Source organism: Python bivittatus, unplaced genomic scaffold, assembly GCF_059951505.1.
Source record: "Python bivittatus isolate LINGU-HERP-01145 unplaced genomic scaffold, Pbiv_v1 ctg000580_np1212, whole genome shotgun sequence".
Lineage (NCBI taxonomy): Eukaryota > Metazoa > Chordata > Lepidosauria > Squamata > Pythonidae > Python > Python bivittatus.
In genome coordinates, this window is record NW_028277087.1 from 22,943,920 (window position 1) to 22,962,169 (window position 18,250).

At 38.4% G+C, this 18,250-nt stretch overlaps 1 protein-coding gene across 3 annotated transcripts in view; it reads left to right on the forward strand.

Annotated features, from left to right (window-relative positions):
* NUDT14 (nudix hydrolase 14) overlaps positions 1 to 18,250 on the forward strand; it is a 90,660-nt gene that overhangs the window by 46,381 nt on the left and 26,029 nt on the right. Inside the window, exons 4-6 of one of the 3 annotated variants that reach the window (XM_088149762.1) lie at positions 2,290 to 2,527; positions 10,176 to 10,266; positions 11,366 to 11,491. In XM_088149762.1, coding sequence (XP_088005888.1) covers positions 2,290 to 2,527; positions 10,176 to 10,260 — 323 coding nt within the window. In that variant the 3' untranslated portion in view covers positions 10,261 to 10,266; positions 11,366 to 11,491. Of the gene's footprint in view, positions 1 to 2,289; positions 2,528 to 10,175; positions 10,267 to 11,365; positions 16,733 to 17,600; positions 17,716 to 18,250 lie in introns of those variants that run through there. The other 2 variants (XM_088149761.1, XM_007420295.4) reach the window with 2 other exon arrangements.

Consider the following 18,250-nt stretch of genomic DNA (forward strand, 5'->3'; position numbering starts at 1 on the left):
ATCACAGTCTTCTCCATTATAGTGAGCTATATTTCTGTTAAAATTGTAGCAATTATTTATAAATTAGTAGCTATACAGGTAGTCCCCAGTTTAAGAACGAGTTTCATTCCCAAGGTCTGTCCTTAAGTCGAATTTGTATGTGAGCCGGAACAGTATTATTGTATAATACTGTATAAATAGTATTGTGTAATTAACTCAAACCGTTGTGTATTTAACTCGAATCATTGTGTATTTAACTCAAATTTTGCTACAGTAGGCTCCGTTCTTAACTATCAGTTGTCCTTAAACCAGACACTCCTAGCCCGGGGACTACCTGTATATACAAATCAGCATGTACACATGCCCTCTCTTGTACTCTTTTTCTGACAATAGAAGAGTGGTCACCTTACTGTCTTTCCTTTTATTTATGTTTTAAATTTCTATAAGTTTAATAAAAACTAACTTATGGAGTGGTAGAAGATATAAACAAAAGTAAACAAAATGATAATGCAAAATGAATTGAGTGATTTTTAAAAAGCACATGAAATCTCAGAAAACTAGGATTTACAATGGTTCAAAACAAACTTCCAAAGTTCTGATGGTGAGAAGCCTAGAAATAAGTCTCTTTCGCTTCTTTCAATTGGTAGTCAGTGTTATGAGAGAAACAGCCTTTTATATGCTATAGTACCAGCTGTTTAGCCTTTATGACCAAATAGTCTATCCCAATGATGTGCTAAACTGAATACAGCTCACCAGTAGCCAGGGGCCATGATAAGAAGTTCCCTAAGAATGTCTATTGCCAATGCCTTTTTCCCCATGTTTCTATGCCAACTTTTTCATTAAGCCCAGTCCTGTGCCTTAAGCAGTTCTATTTAATCTTAGACAATTACCAGGGTAATCTTTCCTTGTCACTTGGTATGACCTAGATGACCACTAGGTATGACCCAGCCTTACTGGGCTCAGAAGCTAAACAGGAAAAAAAGGACTGTAGAATCAACTGGGAAGTGAAAAACAAAGCAAACCAAAAGGCAATGGTAAATCACTTCTATATTGTTACCAAAAAAATTGCACACGTGTCTATATAGTCACCAGCCATCAAGCAACTTGAGAGGATCATTACCTTTTTGCCTCCATAAAAATTAAATTTATTTACTGAGTTTGAGTGTCATTTCATAAAGTCTGCACCCTGCATCACAAAGACTCCCTGTAACAGCAGTCAGCACAATAGTATAAACTGAATCAGTCAGATAGATAAAAATCTTGCTCTTTTTAATTATCTTTGATGGAATTATATATCTCTTAGTGTTTCCTTTAGGTACATTGAATCACAGCAGCTGTTTCTAGATTAATGCAAAAAGTCTGTTGCAAATTCCACTTGACAGTCTCTGCAAAGGACTAGTATACATTCAGAAGAGGTTTTTTCAAACAAACATACATGTATAACTCTAGTGACACAGCAACTGATTTGACAGGCTGAAAGACTCATCACTGTGCACATGGTACATCATGTACACACCAATATCCCAAAAAGTATCAGAGATTCCTGTGAAATAAATATGGTAATTGACAAACAGAAGTTGTTCCTGAACTAAAAATAATTCTGGAAGGAAAAAAATCAAACTCTGTAAGCCACTCAAATATGTCTTCTGTTCTGCTCAATGCAATTAACTGATTTCCATTCAGCTTCAAAATACTCAGAACATTAGATATTCCAGTGACTTCTAAGTGCAGCTATTACATCTTGCTGGTTGTGTACTCTATAAGGAATATAGATGTGCACACCTCATTAAATGAGTCAGATTCCTTCAGCCTTTTACAGCCTGAATAAATATATAAGAGATTAGTTGTTATTAAAGCCCTTCAAGTCTGCTGTGGCAATGCAATCCAGAAAGGGGAGGAGATAAATGTTTTACTTTATGTTTATTAGTGTAATAATCATATTTTCCATTTTTTATCTTCTCCCTGATTTAAAGGAACTGAGCCAAGTGCCCCATAACCTGAATAAAGCCTAATTATGTAATTAAAAGAATTGCTCTTCCTATATTTGTTTTAAGGATAGCAAAGAAAGCCACGAGACTGAGCCCACAGTATCTGCAGCATTTCAGGGAAATGCTTGTTTCAAAGTAGTGCTGAAACTGCCTCTGCCATGATGAGAATTGCGATGCTCTTATCTTCTGTTTTTTATGCATGGAGGGATGGGATAGCATCTGCTTGGGTGATCCAGTTTCTCTTTTCAGATAAATACAACCTGACCATGCGTGCTCAAAAAAATGACAAGTGATTGATTTTACTTTTTGCATTTTTTTTCAGCTGTCTATATGTGTGAAATGGAACAACAATGTCCTCAGTACTTTGAAAATAAAAGTGAAGAGAGTTGGTGCCCTCTGTCTGATTTTTTGCCTGCTTCAAAAGGAATCACATATGAACTCTGTGCTGGTATTGTAGACAAGCCAGAGCTCTCTTTGGAGGAAATTGCTTGCAAGGAAGTTACAGAAGAATGTGGCTATGACGTTCCTGTAACCAGCCTAAAAAGAATCACTTCATACAGGTTTGTAGATCAATGATTTTCAAAGACTAATCAGTAGGGAAGGTTTTGTAAACACTCTTCTGACATGTTGTAATCTGCTAGCTATTTTGACAGTCTATCTTTTTTTCCCTTGGGTTTGGGTGAGCTTCCTTGGTCCCCCCCCCCCCCCCCCCCGCTTTTTCCAGTCCCAGGTTCACAGCAAAAGCAACAGATTTTTCAAGCCGTAACAGACCACTGCAACTAGGCTACAGTCACAAATAGTTAGAATGACTGGCCTTTATCTTTGAGCATCTGGGAATTGGTGATAGTGACATCTGCTATAAAAGCTTGGAAGATGAAGGCAAGAAGAAAGAGAATTGTTCCTCTTTGAACTTTCTAATATCTAAGGCTTCAGGGTAATAAATCCCTTGTAAAGCACTTATAAATTAATTAAAATATTGCTATACTGCCATATTGTGATATAAAACCAAAAGACACAGTGATAAAAAAAACAGTTCAAATAATTATATCAATTAAATTATCATAATACTGAAACATATTACTCTGATCCCATTGCGGCAATCCCAAATCAAAGGCTCTCTGAAACAATACCATTTTTACAACTTTTCTAGGAACATCAGGGTGAAGGAGCAACATTGCCCTAAGTCCCCCTACCAACCTTTCAAAAGCAGGACGGGAGACCTTAAGCATCCTTTCATTGAATGAGCTAAGGAACAGGAGGATTCTATTTACAGGAGACAGTCCTGAAGATACTTGGGAACTAAATCATTTAAGCTTTGTAGAATAAAACTAGTACGTTGAATTATAACTGAAAACTTACTGGAAACTAGTACAACACCTGCAAAACAAGTGTATTGCTGTAACAATTCTGACCCACTCACCAGCAGGCCATGTACAATATATTGCAGTTTAACCTCTAACCTAGAGAAGGACATGATTTACCATTGCCAAGAGTTTTTTGGAGGCTATAATAAACCAAATGAATGAATAAATAAATAAATGTTCTCCTGCTACTAATAGAGCTGAGCAAAGGCTCCCCTGACCACAGTCCAGCAGCCATTGATTTGAGCCGGAAGTAGGGAAAGAGCTGGGGCTACTGTTATCACCAGCATCACCTTGGAAATGTCCCTTTCTATTTACTTTTGTTTGCTGATTCTTAAAATTAAAAGCCCAAGACCACTCCAGTCACAGTCGGTCTAGACACATGGCTAAATCTCCTGTTTACTGCCAAAACTGATTAAAGAAGGCAATGCCAGAACAGTAAACAGTATTAGCCCTTATTAGACAACTTCCTGCAGATGCAGGTACTTAGAGCTCTCAGGTGATCTGCCTTTTTAAATGCATTAGTTGCCTACAGCAAACCCTTGTATCCCAACACACAGTTTCAAAATTGTTAAGATAGACCATTGCAGGATTATTTAAATTATTAAATATATTATGGGGTCTGTTTTGTTAGTCCAAAGTTACCGTTGTGAGGACAACACCATTTTTATAAGGAATTTAATATTGTTGCTGTTTCATTGAAATTCAGTTAGAAATGAGAGAAGAAGCCAACTGTGTGTGTGTATAGAGTATTTGGAATTAAAGAAATGTCAGGAATTAAATACTCTAAATTGAAAATGTGCTCATAGCCTTCTGCCTCCCCAGATTGCAGCCTTCTGAAAAAAGCATCTGTTCTCATACTTGGAAATGCATGTCAAAATGTATGGAAAAGTGGTGACTTTAAAAGGAAGCAAAACTTTATTAGCGTTTCCTCCTGACAACTCTGTTAAAGTGGACGCTAACATTAAAAAAATGAAGAAGGTGGAGGAGGGAAAAAATCTGGAATTAAGTACAAATCCTCAGCTGCCAATCCTGGCAAATGTTGTTTCCTGCTGGATTAACAAGCTTTTTGCTAAAGAGAGGGGACACTGAACAGAGGAGAAGTCTTTTGCTGCTCCTTGGATCCAGATTAGAGGACGAGTTTCCTAGATGAAAAGGTCCTTTCTTTGGTATGGAACAAAGCCTGCAGTCCTAGCCATGCTTTGTTGGGAATCACCCTCATTATACTCAGTAAGATGCTTTTGAGGGATAATCACATCTTAAAAGTTGCATCTTGGAATTCTGTTGTATACAATGCATTATTTCCATTTTTTGAACTGTAATTCAGTAGTCAACCCTCAAAAAAGGCTTTGATGATATGAATTCTTTCTTACCTACTGCTCTAATCCACCATTTAGTATTAGACTGCATTCTCTTGTATGTTGTAAACTAGTGTAGCCAAATAATTGAGAAGGGAGGTAACACTGAGGTAAGAGTTACTGGAAAGTTTATATTTATTTTATTTATTAAATTTCTCACCCGCCCATCTCCCCCCCAATGGGGGGAACTCACTTATACACATGGGATGTGTTATGTTCTGTAGGTATTTGAGTGAAGAGCCATGATATTAGAATGGCTTCAAAGCCCTCTTGTAAGATATTATACTGTACATCTCAGCATTTCCTATATTATAGTTCCTACATGCCAGTTTCCCTACAAATGAACCCACACCTGCGCCAGTTGGAAAAATGTGTATTGTTCTGAGCTGAGAATTGTTTCTGGTCACAAAAGAAGGCCAGAAAAAGCAAAAATATCCAGTGTAAAATTATTCTGGGTTAAATATTGGTCCATCCAACCCCAGCTTTGTTTGCTGTAGTGATAACAAGTCTAGAGTGCCTGGTTCTTTCAGCCATTTGGGGCCTTGTAATGAGAAGTGCCAAAGTTTGATTCAGACTCCACATGTCTTCCACTTTCTTGACCATGTGAGCGTTTCTCCACAAACCATCTTTTTCACCTTTATGCCAGTGGGTCACCAGGTCCGTTTCATCTTTGCTGTGCTGCAGTATCTGCTGATTAATTGAGCACTGTTGGTCCGCCAACATGTAGGGGACTACACATACATTACATACTTGCATTGTCAACCTACCTGGGAATGAATCCCTCCAGAGAAATGAAGAATTACTGTATAAGAATATAGGGAATTGGTAAGAGAAGGAGCATCTGCAGATGAGATGAACAGGATATCCTGCCGAGACTGAGAAATGGCAAAATTCACCAAACAACTCGAGACTGCTCCAGAAAAGGAGCCCATATCTGTTTGCATCAGGAAACTAGTTATTAAACGTTCTGCTTCCTACTAAGTTATTTCATGGAAAAAATGCATATTGTATTGACTCCATTTTATATGCTATACATTAGTTTAAGGGCTACTTAGTATACAAATCTGAAATTTTGTAGCTGAGATAAATGAATGCTATTCCTTTTGGAGTCACAAATGTTTGATCAGGTTAGAACTTTGTTCCCCTAAGGTACTGAGGGATTTTATTTTTTATACCATTTATAATCCACCTTTCTGCCCAGAAGGCACTTAAGGCAGCTACTGGTAAAACCTAACAAATATCATCACTTTAACTGAAAAGGTCTAACTAAATAGGCAAGTCTCAACTCATTTCCTGAATGCAGAAAGAGTGGGGACAGTGGCAGCTGTAGCTTGGAACAACACAGGAGAAGATCCTCTCCCATGTATTGAATAAATAGACCTCAGGAATATCAGGAAGATCTCCCCTTTGTGAGGTTAGGGGGAGGATGCCCAGAAGCAAGTCTTTGTTTTTGCTTATATTTAAGCAAAAAATAGTAATAAATATGCATAATGGCAGCCAGGGACAACAACAATCACAATAAGTTAACATCCATCTCACAGGCCCAATTACCAATCTTCTTGGTAATGGTCCCTTTGCTCTGGAATAGCAAGGTTAGGATGGCCCTCTCCCTGCTGGCAAGGCAGAAAGGGATAAAAATTGCTCTCTTCCAGAAAGCCTTTGGAGCAGAAGATGTCATCTAATTGAAGGAACTGCTTGGGGATGGGAGAGTTACATGATGTGGTTTGATACTGATTTTTGGGATTTATTTTTTATTGTAAGCTGGCCAGAATCTGAACAGTAAATGGCATAAACATTAAATAAATAAATTGCAATAATCAGTTCAGGATGTAACATAGATGTTGCTAGGTCTCAACAGCTCAGGAATGGTTGCAGCTAACACGTTCCTTATTACCACGGCCACCTGGAAATCTAGAGATGGCTGAATTGAACTTTCCTTCCCTGTCTGCAGACCTGCTCTTTCAGGGGGAAAGCAACCCCCAGAGCCTAGTTTCTTACTGACAAACAGCACTTTTTTATTTTCTGAATTTAATTTCAGTTTGTTCTTCCTCATCTAGTCCATAACTGAAGTTAGGGAACTTTTTTTCTTTTTGAGTTAGATGGCAAGGAACAGTAGACATCCCCCATCCTCAAACTGTGGTTGCATTTCAGAAGTATATTGAATCCAATACCAGGGCCTCATTTCCTTTGTTTTTAGTTTTATAAATTGAGTTTCTTTGATGTTTTACAAAAATAAAATATAGTAAATGGAGTATAATCATATCTAATGTAGTTATTTTTGTGCAGTGCTACATTCTGCATTGTAATCTATACATGCAGTTTTAACCTCACTACACTGTGGTTAATGACTGTAGTACAATTTAGTGGAATCACCTGCTAGTACACCTGCCTCTACAGATTATTAGAGTATAATATCATTTTGTGTCAATTGCTGCTATTCTGTGGGTATGCATTTTCCTGCACCTGCTACTTATAACCTCAGAATTGTGTAAAGGTCTAAGAAATTACCTAGGGAAATTATCTTTATTGCTCACCCGCTCACTCATTGTGTGTTCCTGGATTTGGAATGCAATACAAAGAACACTATGATTCCAGATAAATGTTGTGTAAAATGTTTTCTATAATCTAGATTGTACATTCTTATAAATTATATTCTATTAAGGAATGAAAGTCAAAATTTTATTTAAGCATAGCACTTTAAAGTATAGTATGATTAATGAGAATCCATTTTTAAGCATGAATATGAAAACATTGATTCAGTAGAAAATTATCTACCTTGTTCTGTTTTTATGCTTGGAGCTGCCTGGAGTTGATTGAATTTGGGCAGTGTCCAAGTTGAAACAAAGAAAAGAAAAGAAAAAAATATTGCATGAAAAAGTATTAGAACATTGATTCTCCCAACAGAATGAATGGAAAGGCATAAGGAAAAAGGGTATGGACGTTACTTGGAATGGAATGAACTGAATTATGTTACAACAGAAAATGTGTGGACTTTACTAATGAAAAGTATGAAAAAAGATGTTTAGTTTAATTGTGAAGTGAAAAAAGCTGGGGCTGAGAAAAATTAGAGTATATGAGAATGATTTGCTGCAAAAACTGAGAGCAAGAGACAGATATGTAAAGAGACAGAAGGGTAGTTGTGAAGAAAGAATGTAATTAAAGAGTAAGGAATGATTAAGATTAAAAATAGCAGAATGCAGAATGATTTTGGTGGAATTGTTAAAAATTGTTTTGAAAGTGGGTAGAAAGGAATCAACAAGAAACCTCTAGTGGAATAAATAGAATTAAGAATGTAACTAATGCTGGAAGGAGTATTTTAAAGATTTGTATGGGAATGAAAATACATTGAAGAATGGAATTAAAATAAATGGTAGAAATATTAGTGTCTAAGGAAAAAAATGATAAAAAGGAAATAATACATTTTGAAAAGTATTTAAAAAAAAACCCAGTAAGGTTGCAGGTGTAGCCAACATAACTGAAATGTTAAAATGGGGATGAGTTTGCTTTTGGAGTTAACATGTGTTAAGATTGCATCTGTGCCTGACATTTGGAAGAATAGCATTTTTTTCCTCCTATAGAAAGTGAAAAGTGATGTGAAGTGAAAGGATAGGTTCCGCACAACTTGAAAAGGAATGAACTGCGGCCTGCCCCTCTCTCCATTGCTTTTAAATGGCTCCACTTATCTATACTGATGGCTCTGAAAAAAATAGCAGCAGGAATTTATAGCTGATGAGATCAGATGAAATCTGACTAAAGACACAAGCTTCTTATCAAGAAAACTGGAAGGTTTTTGCTTTAAGCTATAGAAGCTGGAAGCTGAGCAGCCTAGAAGCCAGAATTAAAATAGGAACAGGTTAAATATGCCTGAAGCCACAGCAGCTGAAGCAGATAAAGATAAGGCAAGGTCAAGGCCAGGAAAAGCCCAAGTGGTAACTGGCCTTTGAAGAGGCTTGTAGATGGACTCCGTGTAGAAAACCAACACACAGCCTAGTGAGACAGGCCTGGGAAGTGATCAAGCAGCAGTATGTGATGCTGTGGCTGAAAAAGTCCTGCAGCAGACTGGGCTGGGGTAAGGTAAGAGGCTTGCTGAAGAAGCCCCCATGGCAGTGACCTATCAAAGAGACCCATCAGCAGAGAGCTGGTGCCAGGTTGAAACTGACTTCCTGGGAAAAGGGGTGGGGGGTGGGGGGTGGGAGGATGCACAGATGCAGTTCTTATTATACTCTGTAGACCTAGTTAACATCAAGCTTTTAACCAGCCTGGTAGTCCATAAAGGGCCTACAGCAGTGCTTCTTAACCTTGGCAGCTTGAAGATGTGTAGACTTCAACTCCCAGAATTCCCCAGCCAGCATGGCTGGCTGGGGAATTCTGGGAGTTGAAGTCCACACACCTTTGAGTTGTCAAAGTTGAGAAGCACTGGGCTAGAGGAACCACCGCAGGAAACCAGGGCAGGAGGTGAACATAACTTGGGTCACCCCTTGGAAGGCAACTCCATCCTCTAACCAAACTCCCAATTGGCTGGCTAATTATGGTCAGTCATCACCTGTGCTTGTAACCACCTTGAGTGAAATGAACAACAGAGTAAATGCAAAAATTACAGGGAGATATGTTTGTTAAATACCCAGGCCTGGTATTAATGTGTTTATTTATGCATTTGTGGAGCCCCTGTCATATCTGTGTAGTTTATTGTTCTGTTTTTTTTTCAGTCTGGGATTCCTGTTTATCTGTTTAATTGTTTTTATTGTTTTTTGGATTTTGTAAGCTGCCCAGAGTCTAATGGAGTGGGCAGCTATAACAAATTTAATAAATTAAGTGTCCTGGCAATTATTTGATAGAATACTGATTGAAAGGGTATAAGAGATAAACATGAACAAAATTTTGGAAATGCAGTCTTGCCTTATGCCAAACAAAGGATATGCAGACAGAATTTTGCTCTTCAACCGTCTCTTGAAATATGTATCAATATGGGAAGTAATAATCTTTATTGTTTTAGAAAAAGCATATGGTTGACGAGTAGGTTGACTTATAGAATATTTTGCACAAACTTGGAGTTGAAGATTGGTTGCTGAATGTAGGAAGAGCACTATATGAAGTAAGTAAAATGTGTGAGAATAAAGGGGATGTTTACCAAGTGGTTCAAAACTGAGCAGGGAGTAAGACAGGGATATGTGATATCTCCTTGTTTGTTTAATATATCTATTAATGTATAAAGGATACTTGTGACAACAGAGGTGTTGGTTAAGAACATTAATGTAGATGTACTTTTGTACGGAAACAAAACTGTGTTGCTGGCTGAGACTCCAAATTGTTTGTAGTAAAATTAAATAGGGGGTATGGTATAACAGGGAGTAAGAATCTGAAAATAAATACAGTGGTACCTCTACTTACAAACTTAATCCGTGCGTGACTCTGATCGCAAGTCGAGTTGGTCGCAAGTCAAAGTAAATTTTCCCATAAGGTTCAATGTAATTACTGTTAATCCGTTCCAGCGTCTGCGGACCACGCGTCAGGGGTGGAAAAATGGCCGCGGACCACGTGGAACGGGCGGAAAATGGCCACGGATCCAGTTCATAAGTCGAGGCAAGTTCATAAGTAAAGGTAAATTTTTGGGGCCGGAGCTGATCGTATCTCGAAAAATTCGTAAGTAGGGGCGTTCGTAAGTAGAGGTACCACTGTATATCAAATACCAGGATAGTTGTATGTGGGAAAATGAAATGAAAGATTGCAAATTATAACTCCATAGTGAAAACTAGAGCAAGAAGATGAATTTGTGTACCTTGGAAAAATGTTTACTAAAGATGGAAAATGAATGGGAAAAAAATGTGCACATACTGGTAGAAAAATAGTAGGTAGTATGTGGTCTATTGCAAGGATGAACGCTTGCCAAAAGAAGTGAAAATGGCTATATGTATAAGAGTATATTTCTACCCACTTTGTTAAGCAGAAGTGAAACTTGCAATGTCAAGGGAAACATAAAAATAATTTGAATGCAGCAGGAATGGGGTACTTAAGGAGTATTAGTAGTAAAACAAGAATGAATACTTGATGAATGAATGTAGATTGAATACAAAAGTGAGTGGCAGTATCTTACAAAAGCAATGTGTTAAAGTGGTTTGGTCATATAGACAGAATGAACAAGGATCAAATTGCAAAACAAATATATGAAAGAGTTACTGCATCAAGAGGAAGGGAACTTGCATGGTATTAAAGAGATCTCCAAAAAATGAGAGTTGAGAAGTTTAAAGAACAAAGGACAACATGTAAAGCGGAGTATGGACTTCTATTCTTCCACAGTCAAAAGATTCTTGGCAGTACATAACACAATTCAGGACAAAATATTCACAATAAAAGTATTAAAACATCCATGATATAAAATGTTTATGTGTGTACACATACACACGTGTGTGTGTATTAGTGATGGAAGCAAGGAAGGTTTGCAAGGATAGAAAAATATGAAATACTGAATTGTGTTGATAATGAAGTGGCTACAGTTAATTTTTTTTCCCTTTGCCTTTAATTTCTTGTTCCAGGTTATTCTTCTGTGGTTTATAGAAAGCAAATAGTGTGATGAGTATGTATGTATGTATGTATATATATATGTATGTATGTATGTATGTATATATGTATGTTAATCTAAGGTTTACTTAAACTTAAATTCTTTTTTTTTTCATCCCTCAAGATCTGGAGTTGGTGTGACAGGATCAAAGCAGACATTATTTTATGCGCAGGTAACTGATGAGATGAAATCGAGTGAAGGAGGTGGCCAGCCAGAGGAAGGCGAGCTGATTGAAGTTGTGGAAATACCTCTTCAGGATTCCATGAAATTTGCATTTGATGAGACTTTCCCTAAAACTATGGGTGTTATCTTCAGCTTCATGTGGTTCCAGTCCAACATAGCACCAAAGCTGTGAGAAAAATAAGGCACTAAGAGATTCTGAACAAATGGAGCAGAGAGACAGGACCATGTTGGGAGCAATCTTTCAGGATTGTATAGTTCCTAAATTTGCTATAATAAAGATTCACAAAGTTAATCATTTGGAAATGCAGATTTAGATTATGTGCTAAAGTGGCAGATAAGTAACTCAAGTTTTAATAGTTTTTTCATCCCATATTTTATCTCTCATCAGACAGGATTTGAGGGAAGAACATTTGCAATACACGAGAGTCTCCCAGTTAGAAACAAGATTTTCTGATGAGAAATAATAGGCAAACACAAATGGCTAACTTACTGCGAGATACTAGAATTTTGTCAAGGGGAATGTTAAAAAATCAAGAGAAGAACTGGTGGCAGAGGGATATAGTTGTCAACGGTTCTCTTATTTACAACTAAAAAGATTTAAAGTAGACAAAAAAAATTATGGTTTTAACATAAGACTGAGTGAAATAGAATTGTGTACTAATGAACATGTAATTGCTAAAATGTATAAACTTTTATTTAAATTTGAAACAGAAGACGAACAAGTAAAAGAATGTATGATACAGTGGGCTAAACTTTTTGGTTATAATGTATAGATGGAACAGTGGGAAAATACGTGGCTGAAAGGATTGAAATTTACGCTATGTTATAATCTTAAAGAGAATTTTTATAAAATGTATTATTGGTATATGTCACCAGAAAAATTGTCTAGAATATATAAAGGCAGTTCAAATTTATGTTGGAAATGTGAACAACAGGAAGAGACATTTTATCATGTTTGGTGGATCTGTAAAAAAGCTAGAAAATTCTGGATTCAAATACATATACAGTGGAACCTCGGGTTACGAACTTAATCCATTCCGTGACTCTGGTCGCACCCTGAATTGGTCACAACCCAAAGGAAATTTCCCCATAAGGTTCAATGTAATTACCATTAATCCGTTCCGGCGTGGAGGACAGGGAGGCAGCTATTGCTTGGAGGGAGAGTCCCCCTCCCTACGACCACGTGTCGGGTGGAAAAATGGCCGCGGACCGTGTCACGGGAGGGAAAATGACCACATATCCTGTTCGTACCCCGAGGCGGAGTTAGCAAACCGAGGTAAATTTTTGCGGCCGGAGCTGGTCGTAACCCGAAAAGTTCGTTAACAGAGGCGTTCTTAACCCGAGGTTCCACTGTACTGATTCAGAGTATTTTAAAGATAGTTGAGACCGGAGTTTTTTCTTTTGGGATTGATGGCCAAACAGTTGGAAAAGTTATGGAACTTTGTTTTTGTACATGATAACTGCAGCGAGATTATTGTATGCACAAAGATGAAAAGGTTTGGCATTACCCACAATGGAGGAATGGTTGGTGAAGATGATGGAACTTCCTGAGATGGTGAAATTGACTTCTTTGATCAGAGAAAAGGCAATATCTACATTTATTGCTGACTAGAAACCCCTTATAGACTTTTTGCATGAAACAGAAAAAAATAAGCTTATGATTTATGGTTTTGATGAATAGACGGGATAGATTATTAGAGAGTTATGTTGTAACTATAGAGTAAGAGGTAAACTTATAATTGTACTTACAACTGCTGTAAAGAAGATTGGAAGCTACTTTATCTTTTTTCTATTTTTCTTTTTCTTTCTTGCACTTTTAGCTTCCTCTTTTTTTCCTTCTTTTTCTTTATAATAGTTTCTATTAGTTTTTATCTTTCTTTTTAAAATCTTTAAGAAAATTGTGTTTCTTTTTTTAAATATTTTTTTAAAGCAAAACCATATGCGCATATATGTACCAAAACCTCAAAAACCATAGCTTAGGGAATTTAGAATGGATAAATGGAAAGAGAACAGGAAAGGAAATTTCCTTTCCTGCAAATGGTTCCCTTCAAAGACACTTTGGCACAACACTGACCTCAGTCCTCTTATTATCTGCAGCAGCCTTACTATAGTGGGTACTGTTGGGTCCTATCCTCTCTTGTCAACCAGTGCTCCCGCCAGCCGGCCAGTGGGAAGGCACAAAAGCATGGCAGATAACCAGCCCCATTTGCTACCCTCAATCTTCCCTTGCAACTGTTTCTCTTTACAGTTGGACACACACTACACCCAACTGGCCAATATACAAGAACAGTCCCTTGGTCTGAGTATCAAAGATGGAGGGGAGGTTACAACAGACTACCTTGGCTGTAGGAGGAAGGGGAAATCTCGGGAGTTGGGGAAAGGGGAGAGCTCCTGTCAGATGCCAAATGCTGCCCACCTGCAGAGAAAATACTGCAGAAGTATTTTGTCAAATGTTATAGGCTCAGCTTCCTAAGCCCCACAAAAGCTACCTGACATCATGGGGTGGCCCTTTTATCAGATTGCCACAGGCTCCTCATGTTGAAGAGCCCTGAAATGCCACCCCCCCCCCAGCTGCTGCTTCCTGTATAGAATGTTCATATTTGGAACAATAAGTGTGCATTTGAAGACCAAGTTGGGAAAAAATGGTTAAAGATGGCAAGTTGAAATGGTAAAATAATAAATGGGCAGTTTTCAGCTCTTTCACTCATACTTCTCATTCAGGTTAAGCCTGAATCAGACTTATTTTCTCCCAAGATCCTCAAACTAATGCCCTGAGATTCACCTGAGTAGAACTTCTGCTTGAAATGTGAGGGCCACTGCTAGCATTGCACCCCTTAGTTTCCCTACTATCATAGTGTACCTGCTCGGTAATATTTTCCTCAGAGTAAGGCATTTGGGCTTGGTATGCATACCTGAGAGCTGCTCTGGCTGTTTTTCTGCAGAAAAGCAGTTATTGTAATTATCTATGGCTCTTTCTGGTCCTAGAGCCTAGCTTAGGAGCAGGCCAGGGTGCTGGGGTGGCTACCTTGAGAGCAATGAGCTGCTTGTAATACCTTATTCATTGAGGACACTAGTTGAGAAGGTAATAGGTACCCTTGTCAGTGGGGTGTGGCCCTCATCTGCTCTCCTTACCATCTTAAATGGTCCTCCTGACTACATGTTCTAACTGCCACTGGATTTTCTTCCCCTGTTAATTTCATTGAAGGCTCTCAATATATATATCTTATTCACTGTAAAATTCCTGATTCACTTGGATTTATTTATTAAAGTGTCTTCCTTAATTTAAAGTAGATGTCCCCAGGCAGGGCCTGTGTTTAACTAGTTATTTAATTAAAGCATCCATGCTCCACATTTCAAACAGAAAGGTATCCAGTGCAGTGTACAAATCAATAGAAACATCTGTGCATTTAAGCTTATCTTAAAAATTCAAGCCACAAAAAAAATGGTGTAAAAAATGAAATAATACTCATGTACCAGCTCATAATGTTATAAAGAGCTTAGTCTCTCCCTGTGCCACCCTTCCTGGAATGGCTTGATAAATGACTCCTTTCAGTCAAGTTTGATTTCCAGTGAGTACATGGACTTGTCAATATAGTTTTCTTGGCAGCAATACAGGAAGAGGTTTGCCTTTATTTATATTTGTTTCGAATTTAGACACCGCCCATCTCACGAGGAAGTGACTGGGTAGTTCACAAAAACAACAAATATTAGTTAAAACACAATAAAAGCATAAAAATACAATAAAACCAAATAATATCTTCCAAGATGCTGGTGATCAAAAAGATATTAACATATGGCAGCATCTTCAAGGTGCTAGCCATCCCCAGGGTTGGTTACCCCTTTTCTCACCCCATGCAAGTTGGCAGAGCCAGGTCTTGACTGCTTCCTGAAAGGTCAAGAGAGTGGGAGCCAGCCTCACCTCTGCAGGAAGGGTATTCCATAGGGCAGGGGCCATGGCAGAGAAGGCCTCACCAGTTGACATTCATTCATCAACGGGGTCCGTAGCACACCCTCTGACCAGGTGGGATGGGTTGATATAATATGGGTGAGATGGTCCCTCGGGTAACCCGGTCCCATGCCATGTCGGACTTTAAAGGTGATAACTAACACCTTGAATTGGACCCGGAAGCAAACTGGGACCCAAAGCAGCTCGAGCAGCAAAGGTGTGACATGCCATCTTTGGGGCACCTAAAATTGCCCTTGCAGCTGCATTTTGAACCAGCTGTAACTTCCAGATACTTTTCAAGGATAGCCCCAAGTAGAGCGCATTGCAATAGTCTATATGGTCATTACCTTCTTCCAGGACATTTCTTCCAGTCTGACCAATAAGAATGGGAATTCCTGTTGGATTCCTATTCAAATATTAACCAGGCCTACCATTGCTTAGCTCTTTTGAGGTCAAACAAGGTTGACTAGATGCTGCTTGGATTACTATTATGGGAGAGGAGAGGCCTGATGGAAGTGGTTTCTCAAGGTAACCAAAGGTAAAAATACTTTCCGCCTATCCCATCTCAGCTAGTTTTAGTCTGTTCAGGACCTAACGGCGGCGGCAGCAGCAGCAATAATCCAGTACAGCTGTATTCCATGTAATAATTTGTTGTTCGGTCATTAAGTCGTGTCCGACTCTTCGTGACCCCATGAACCATATCGCGCCAGGCCTTCCTGTCCTTCACTGCCTCCCTGAGTTTGCTCAGTTTCATGCTCATTGCTTCAGTGATGCTATCTAACCATCTCATCCTCTGCCGTCCTCTTCTCCTTTTGCCTTCAATCTTTCCCAGCTTCAGGGTCTTTTCCAAAGAGTCCTCTCTTCGCATTAGGTGACCAAAGTATCTGAGCTTGAGCTTCATTACCAATCCTTCCAATGAGCAGTCAGGGTTGATTTAATGTCATAATTAGCTGAAGAAATTCAGTACAGGAAGCAAGGGCAACCTTTCTGTTTAATGTATGTAAATTAATGATATCAAGCACTGCCTTCTCCTGAGTGAATTACATGAATGTGTGACATCTTCCAAGAGCTGCTCTTGGTCCTCCCAACTTTGAAAAGAAGGTAGGTGAGTGGGTATTATGGATAGGATCTTCTATTATCTTGACATCGATTGTCTCATGTGCTAGGTACCATCTAAAGATTATTTTATTTTGTAATTAATGTTTACAATTTTTTTAAACTTGACCATGTTTTTTATTTAAAGTCTTGATTTGATGTTTTAGTCATCTCTCTATTTTAATGTTTAAACCACATTAAAAACTTGAACAAACTGAGACTTGGGATATTATAAGCATTCTAAATAAAAATAAAGATCAATGGTATGGCATTTGCATTATTCTCATTAATAAAATGTTCTTTTTCTCATTACCAAATTAAGACACAGGGATCATTCAGCTGACAGTTAAAATTATGCTTTGACTTTAGAACTGCAACCTTCAGCAATGCTGTGAAATGGGCCATGACTGTAGGCCCTGAATAGAACAGCCCTCCTTCAAAGCAGGAGAAATCTAAATTATTTGCAAATGAAAGGAAAGCAAAGCTTCTCCTGATCTCAAATGTGCTGTTCACTCACTACATTAGCATTAATTACCATAGCAATGCTATCTGTGGCAGGAGGGTGATTTAAAATGCAGGTTCCACAGCAACTTATCTCTGGAGATGTGCAGTACAAGAGACAGGCATTCTTCAGTAATGCTGTCTGCTGAGGCCATGCTGGTATTCTGTGGCTGATAGTGCTGGAGGGAATGGCTTTGCTCAGGACTGAATTGAAGCTCACAGTAGGATCATATCCCTATCACCACATATAGGCAGGATCTACAGAATCTATATTTGTGTATATATGTATGTATATGTGTATATGTGCTTGGGGGCATGTATGTGTATATGTGTATGTGTATATTTACATACATTATGTATGTATGTATGTGTATCCTTTTACTTCTGAGGCACCACTGTGTGGACTTCTTGAGCGTGCATTAATGAATCACAACATCCACTGAGTTTATAATGGGATCAAGTACTGCAATTCAGTGTTGTACTTATGGGAATTGTAATTTCTGAATTTAAAAGTACACATGTGATTTACCGTTTGCATTCATATGAATGCATACCATAGTCACATTATAATGCCTGGGGCTGCATGAAGCATTGCCACTTTGCCTCACAGTACCTTGATGCTTTCTGTTTCAGCTTGGAGCAAAAGGCCCCTTCAACATGGGGTGGCAGCTGTAATGCACCCCTGAAAGTGAGGTGCTGCTTTCCAAAGCTTCACCAACAGGGCACTTTGTCAAAAACTTGATAAAAGGTAAGGATCCCCTCCCTAGTGCTTTGCCTGTTATGAAATGTAATCAAGGATAATAACTACACATGCTTTGGCAGAGTTTGCAAAAAGTTATGCCCTATTTACAGTGGGGCAAAAAAGTATTTAGTCAGCCACCAATTGTGCAAGTTCTCCCACTTAAAAAGATGAGAGAGGCCTGTAATTTTCATCATAGGTATACCTCAACGATGAGAGACAAAATGGGGGGAAAAATCCAGAAAATCACATTGTCTGATTTTTAAAGAATTTATTTGCAAATCATGGTGGAAAATAAGTATTTGGGCAATATCAAAAGTTCATCTCAATACTTTGTTATATATCCTTTGTTGGCAATGACAGAGGTCAAACGTTTTCTGTACGTCTTCACAAGGTTTTCATACACTGTTGCTGGTATTTTGGCCCATTCCTCCATGCAGATCTCCTCTAGAGCAGTGATGTTTTGGGGCTGTCGCTGGGCAACACGGACTTTCAACTCCCTCCAAAGGTTTTCCATGGGGTTGAGATCTGGAGACTGGCTAGG